The sequence below is a fragment of the Ruditapes philippinarum genome, unplaced genomic scaffold (assembly GCF_026571515.1).
Source record: "Ruditapes philippinarum isolate M1 unplaced genomic scaffold, ASM2657151v2 ctg6698_1_1_1_1, whole genome shotgun sequence".
Lineage (NCBI taxonomy): Eukaryota > Metazoa > Mollusca > Bivalvia > Venerida > Veneridae > Ruditapes > Ruditapes philippinarum.
The window spans coordinates 19,521-27,366 of NW_026855398.1; the positions used below are offsets into that span (position 1 = coordinate 19,521).

At 30.8% G+C, this 7,846-nt stretch overlaps 1 protein-coding gene across 1 annotated transcript; it reads left to right on the forward strand.

Moving 5' to 3' along the window:
* The first annotated feature begins 750 nt into the window (after window positions 1-750).
* Window positions 751-2,542, forward strand: LOC132743159 (somatostatin receptor type 2-like). The gene has a single exon (XM_060731687.1). It carries the CDS (start codon window positions 870-872, stop codon window positions 2,055-2,057), a length of 1,188 nt encoding a protein of 395 aa, XP_060587670.1. The 5' UTR covers window positions 751-869; the 3' UTR covers window positions 2,058-2,542.
* The last annotated feature ends 5,304 nt before the right edge of the window (window positions 2,543-7,846 follow it).

The following is a 7,846-nucleotide window of genomic DNA, read 5'->3' on the forward strand; positions in this document are numbered from 1 at the left end:
CGGCAGTTAATGCTCGTAGGATACTTCAATATGCCCAAATGTCATCAAGAACAGTTTTGCATGTGGACGGAATGTATTTTTCAGACTGTAAAAATGAAACAAAAATTAAGAGACGATCTGGTGATTGGTAATTTGAATGAATAGAAGTAATTTTTCTTCTTTTTATTACTTTTAAAGTTATTTATTAATTTCAGCTTTGCTTTTCTCTAAGCAGTCTGACATTGTCAAAATTGTCAGCAAAAATAAAATTGAAGTACCACATGGGAAAGTTATATTTCAATAATTTTTACTGTGAAATTATCAAATAAAATTTCCACGGATAAATCAGTAATCCACTGAAAAGCATAAAACAAATAATTTCTATCAGTTAGTTGCTGTCAGTTCATTTATCATTATTTTCAAGGCAAAATGACGCCTTCAACAGTAAATCTAAAATCCATCTCTTGGGAAAATGTACTATAAAGCGTTTATCAATCATTCGTCAATTATAACGTATTCGTAAATTTCTTTGTATTTTTTCTTGGCATAATATTGCGTTGATTTTTATTACTTGTCGAAGTCATATTGACTTATTTTTAATACTTCTGTGTGTGCCAAACTATATGTCACACTCATATTGACGTGATTTAAAAGTGCAATCGCAAAGAAAGTGAACGCTATATGAGAGCACTTACAACGAAGTAACACAGATAACAATGTATAATAATTATAAGTCAATTACTGAATTTTCTACTTTCAGATTTAACTACGTCAACATGACGGCTGAAGATAACGGAATGACTTTACAGCCAAATACAACAGTTATAGTAGTGCATTAACTAATATGCTACTATGATAATCAGACTGGTGCAGGAAACAACACAACTGCAATGGGGGCGGACTCGGCCAACTTACCAATACATCAGATTTTTATGATAACGTCATACGTGTTTATCTGCTTGTGTGGACTAATAGGAAATGGGCTAGTGATTTATGTTGTATTGAGGTTTTCTAAAATGAAAACCGTAACAAATCTGTACATATTAAATCTAGCGGTGTCGGATTTCCTGTTTCTGTTGAGCCTGCCATTCCTAATAACTACAACTATTCTGGAATACTGGATATTTGGCAGAGCAATGTGTAAAATATATTTTGTATTTTTCTCAATAAATTTCTTTACAAGTGTGTTTACACTTACAGCCATGTCTGCTGACCGATATCTCGCAGTTTGCCATCCAGTCCGGTCAGTGTACTACAGAACAACGAGAATAGCTTTCTTCGTTTGTCTTAGTATCTGGTCCATATCGTTTTTCGTCATGCTGCCAATAATTCTATACTCAACTACAGTCTCAAACCAGAAATACGCCGACAAAGATACGTGTACAATTCACTGGCCGGATGACCAGCCAATTCCTGGCGATAAAGCCTTTACGTGGTATACGTTCTTGCTCGGATTCCTCATACCAGTTGCTTTGATATCAGTGTTTAATATATCTGTCGTTCTACGGTTAAAAAGTGTTGGTCCCAGCAAGAAATCAAAAGAAAGGAAAAAGTCAAATAGGAAGGTCACTCGAATGGTTCTTGCTATGATTTCCGTGTACGTTATTTGCTGGCTACCTTACTGGTGTTTCCAAGGAAATCTTACATTTAAAGCATCAGGTACCAAAGTGCCGAGTTGGCAAATATATATGTTTAGCGCCTTCACAGTGTTATCGTTTGCCAATAGCATGATAAATCCAATTTTATATGCTTTTTTAAGTGAAGTGTTTAGGAAGAGCTTTTTGAAAGCTTTCAACTGCGTCCAGTTTATTGAATCGTCACGACGTCACACAGCAGATAATAGCATATTTCCAAGATCAACAACACGAAAAGAAAACGGAAAAGATGAAAATTATGAATTTACGTCAATGGAGAATCAAACGGAAAATACATGTATGCATACAAATAATGCATTTCAGCTGAATAACATAGATGTTCACAAATACGAACCGAATGGAAACGAGGAAAAGGTCCTTGAAGCTGATATTCAATATGTTGATAAGGAAATACAAACAAAGCATGGCCAAGAAGAATTATAATTCTCTATAGTTGCATAGTGGTTTCCAGAATGCACTTGAAATAAGAGCGTGTATCAATGAGTTATTGAAAAACTAATTATTGTTATTTCAAAAATATGTTTTGTTTGCGAAAAGGTACTCTTTTGATGGTTATTGGTGATCAAAAACATTTTATGTGAAGTGACGAGATAAGGACAAAATTGTTCGTGTATAAAGTAATTGAAATATTAAAAAAACGAAGTGAATAATAGACAAACGTCTTCAGAATATTGAAATGATTTCATGTTATTGCTTTACTTGCTGTGTATATAGCTTAAACGCATCTGATAAGCTTCGTTATCAAAAAATTAGCTGGACTAACATGACTGTCTTTAGCTGATAATCAAATTTAATAGCTTCTGATTACTTTGCGTGACGCTGTTACATCAATATGTCATTAGTAGTTTAAATCCTGCTGTAAATAAGTATTTGTCTCGGTGTAATTATACATGAAGTATATTGATTGAGTTTTATTACATGCTTTTCGGTGGTTTATAGAAATATATCAGTGAGTTAAAAACTGGTAATTTCACTGTTTGAAACAGTGAAATTATCGATTTGATAATTTCACTGTTTTGAATATTTGAGCCCAGTACGTTGTTTCAGTGAAATACAAGCGTTCACATTACTGGAAACCAACTTAATGACGTGACGTCGTAAATGACGTCACGTTATATTATTATTTGGCGCCCTTTTCATTTAGTACTAAGTTAAAATGTCTTTTTAAACGTTTCTTTGCCTGTAATAAAAAGAAAATTTGTTTAGTTTAATGTAAGATCGAAATATATTTCACCTCGTGAACACCAAAAGTTCATATTTCACTCGTGGCTGCGCAACTCGTGAAATATACCTTTTGGTGCTCACTCGGTGAAATATATTCTTATCTTACACTGAACTAAACAAATATCCTCTATATAAATTGTTAGATTTTACATTTACTAACTGTACACTTATATTTCTGTAACACTTTTCAATATCAACAATGTTGGATAAAAAGAGAAGCGTATAGAAATATTTATGATTTTTTTATAATCTATAGTTGGGAGTTATTGTGAGATTTACATTTTTTATTGATTTACTTCTGCTTTGATTTAAAAACATGGCATCAAAGGGAAACAATTCCAATAAAGATTGGAATATCCCTATAAACAAAGTTAGAAATCATAGACGGTGTTCTTATGTTGATAACTTGATAAGATATATAATATTTATTTTGATAATCAAAATATCTATATATCATTGTAGCAAAGCATAATATGAATAAACATTTATATATTGTTTACGTTACCCGTTATCTAATCAGCATTTGTTAAGCTTAGTAGCGTTTTTTAAAAAAAGGCAGCGTTATCCCTCATGTACAGACTCAATCAAACCGAGTCTGCAATTCTTATGTTATTTTGTTGTGATTAATGCTTCCGAGGGATCACTTTGTTTCCAGAATTTTGTACTTCACAACAGCAGGTGTCAAGTGCCGTGTGGCAGCCGTAAAAAGTTGCCCCGTACTTCACTTCAGTGTTGTTATATTTTCTGGTCCTTCGGGATCATTGATGCCAACACTATGAAGTGTTGAGAATTGAGTACCGCTCAAGCCGGTGCTAGGGGGCGTGAAGGATGTTGCACGTATTCATTATCCCTCATGTACAGACTCAATCAAACCGAGTCTGCAATTCTTATGTTATTTTGTTGTGATTAATGCTTCCGAGGGATCACTTTGTTTCCAGAATTTTTTACTCATAGAATGAAGTTATGCTTTTTTGGCTTGGTATATTTAATACAAGTTTTCGATTTCTTTTAAATTATATGTCTGTCTTAGTTATATATCACATATTTACACCTGTATAATTAATCTTCTATATATTTTAAAGGACAATTTAGAAGTATTGAAGATCCATTTAGTCATAAAATCAGATTAATATCTGAATATAATAATTGTTTTATAACGTCTATGATGAGAAACGAAACCCCTTCCTACTAGACATCGGCTTACATACTTATTGATTACCATTCAACTCAAGTTAATATCTTTATGCTGTTGAAACATATGTTTAAATACAGCTCTTAAGATCTGTAACAAAGTAAAAATGTACATACCATAATGCACGTACTACACAACATAGTTTAAAAATAGTCCTATCTGTGTAACAGAACAACATATGATGACAATTAGTAAAATAAGGATATATGGTTTAAAATAAACAAGGTATTCTATTCTTTTCATTTTGTTTTACTTTAAATGTTTCTCAAATTTAGACAATTATTTTTCTTACTATTAACTTTTTTTGGAAATTTATATATTTTTGGTGACATGTGGATGTATGAATAAAATAAATAAGAATCACTTCTACCGTTAACGTTATACGATATATTCTTTATTATATATACATGTCATATTTATCTGTTAAACGTGAATGATGACAAATTTGTATCTTGCATTAGAAATATTAACTACATATTATTATAACACTGTCTAAGAAGCTCAGAAAACTGTGTTTATTTATTTTGTAAGGAGCAACTTCTATTCTCCCCATATTTATTATCATGAACATGTTATTATTATGCTTGCACGATACAAAAACGGCACTATATACAGCAAATAACTACTGTAGTGTCAGATTTAATTTCATTTTAAAAATTAATCATTGAATAAACTTTTTCGACCTCAAAAATTGTAACATAAAACATAAGTATATTATTAAGTAAATAACTGTTAATATTTCTTGTAAGTCAATAATCACAGAATATCTTCTCAAAGATATTTTTAACATAAATTTTAAAAATATATACGTTTTTCATTGTTAACTTAAACACACATTATCATTAAACAATTTATATTTAACCCGCTATAATCAAAAGCTTTTTTATTCTAAGTAATTTTAATAAGCTGAAAACATTGGGTGCTTTTAATCAGAATAAACTGTTTTGTGTAATATGTTTATATGATCTAATTCCTTTTTTCCATTTACATTCCTTAATTTTCTTCGTTTTATGATTTTTATTACATTATATGTGATGTTAAACATTTAATTTTAATTCACATTTCTCGAAAGAGTTGTTGTTCTGAAATAAGCCTCTCCTTTTCATCAAATAAAACTTGATATATTTCATTAGTTATACGCAAACATATATTAATTTATTAAGTTGATGTTATTTTTATAGAATATTGTTGTACATGTAGCTTATTTGTGTATCCCTTGTTGACTTGTATTCAAAATTATTCAAAGGATATTAACAGGAGAGTGCCTTTAGACGTGCAAAGTATTTCATTAAATGGTACTCAGTTTCGAACCAATACAATATAATTTTTCAATGTTAACATTTTCACTATAATTATAATTGATATAGTTACTTTGTTTGTAACAACATTCAACAACAAAAAAGTTACGACATACATAGACTACAAGATACATTTGACGAAGAAAATATAATCAGTTTGATATGTATGTTTGATTTACATTATGTAATGTTTTTGTTGACCGTGACTGTTTAATGAATTGCTTTTGTTGTATGGTTATTAAATGAATGTTGCCGTTTATTTTCTGACTTTCTCGTATTTGTTTCTAACACACTAATATTGTTTCGAGAACTGACGATTATAGTATGGAACCAAAATGATTACACTGTTGAAAAAATAAAAAAAATATTTCAAATTAAGATAAAGCTTTATATCCGGTAAAACGTCATTTACAATATAATATATGATAAAAAAGATCAACAAGTAAAGGCGGCGTTCAATGAATGCAGCCCCCACCCGACCCAGTAACATGCGCCAGTGGCAAGGAGCCCAGGAGGAACCCAAACAAAAACAGGACAGGGCAAGCCTAACTACAAATGAATATTTTTGAAAGAAAGTTTGAAAGAAAATCAGAGACTTTCTAAGCCGAACATGTTACAGGTCAAGGTTAAGGATTTACAACATAATTTATGTGGACCCTGATAATAAGCCACGTGCTCAACAATTCAACTATGTTTTATTTAGCTTGTACATATCTACTTATCGTTCGCAGCGGCATAACCGAGTTGTGTAATATTTGCTTTACTTTATGTTGTTCCAATAGGATCATCCGATGAAATTCATCTGCCTTTACCTTTATAATAACAAAATCATCATAATAATGATTTGAAAATAAAAATTTATTTAAAAAAGATAACAAACCTCTATCACAGGAAGGAAAGCTTGAGTTGTATCATATTAAAGTGGATTGGTCTATAAAAGAAAATCTTAATACAGTATATAATATTACTCAGAATAAGACATAATATTAAGTTTCAGTATATATGATCCCATATTGCATACATATTACTGAATAAAGCAGATTATAAAAAAAATCTAGAAAACAATATTAATATTCATAATTTATATGTTCATATTAATCACATAACACTTTATCTACTTCCAAGCATTATGTGGAGATTATCAAAATGCTAAATTTCTGTAGTTTTACTCAATATTTGAAATACTTATGACAAATGTATTTATTGTAGACCAATTGGCTTTACAACGATATAAGGATAATTTTTTTCAAACATTCCTTAAACAGTTGAAACGAATCCCAAGCAATGTATTTCAGCAAATAATTTTAATAACATCATTATAACGCTATTCACTTTTTAGCAATTAATCGGGTTCCTTCGTTTCAAATTCAAATTTGTATTTATAACATAATTTCTTAATTCCATCTCTAATTATCTTTGATTTATATCACGTACAGTTTAGCGTGTCAGATTGATGTCATAAGTTTTCCCGTGTGAATAAACAATGGCATGACTTTACGACCTATCTAACCAGTAGCAAGTGACCATCCTTTTCGTCATTTATCATGCTAAATGCTTGATAATTAATCTAAATTTGATATCAATACTCTGTTAGCTATATTTAACTGACCTATACTTGTTATTTAGTAATACTAAGAACTTGCGGGTTAAGTATAGATAAGTACAATCTATGTGATCATTGTTATCCAGCGGTCTTTCTACGGAAATAAGCACTGAAAAGATGTTAAAAAATGAAGGAATAAAGGAAAATTAAAATCTGCTGGGAATCAAGGAACTCCCGGAGCAATGAAAACAAAAGATAATACCGATATCTTAAAAGTAACATCTGTCAATAATATGTAAATTGTGTTCAGCAAAAGTTTCATTATTATTTTACTTATTCGAAAGCATCTGGGGAGAAGTTTATACCATGTTCTATTTAAAGCCGGTGCTGTTTATAAATAACTTTATTTCATTATAATTTTAAATATTTTCCCCGTAAGCATTAATTCTTTACCAAACAAAGTCTACTTTGAAGATACATCTTAATTAAATTAAACAACACTGAAGAGTATATGGCAATACTGTATACTTTCAGTCTCACATCTTCGTTAATATAATAATTGGCCATTTGCTGTCTCAGAATTTGTAATAATTCCAGAAATAATTTTATCGTTCAAAATATTATTTTATAAAAGCTGCGCACGCAGGTATGCATCAACAGCGGAAGACAAAAAAAAGCATTAACAGATAGATTCTCGTGACCAAAGCGACATTGTTGCACGCTAGGGGGCGTGGATGGTAACTTGCACTTTATGAACAGGCTCAATCAAACCGAGCCTGCAACATTTTACAATTTTCCCGTGTTGGGCTTTCTTTAAGGATTCTGTTTTTCACTATTTTAATATGCTTGACTTGGGGTGCAATAACTTTATACCGTAACGGCACTGGAAATCTTATTATCTGAAAGTAACTTTCAAATGGCGTCACACTAGCGCATGTAAAAACATCAAACATGC

Bases quoted from the DNA above. Each gene is read 5' to 3' on its own strand.
- LOC132743159 (XM_060731687.1), top strand. From the start codon at position 870: ATGGGGGCGGACTCGGCCAACTTACCAATACATCAGATTTTTATGATA.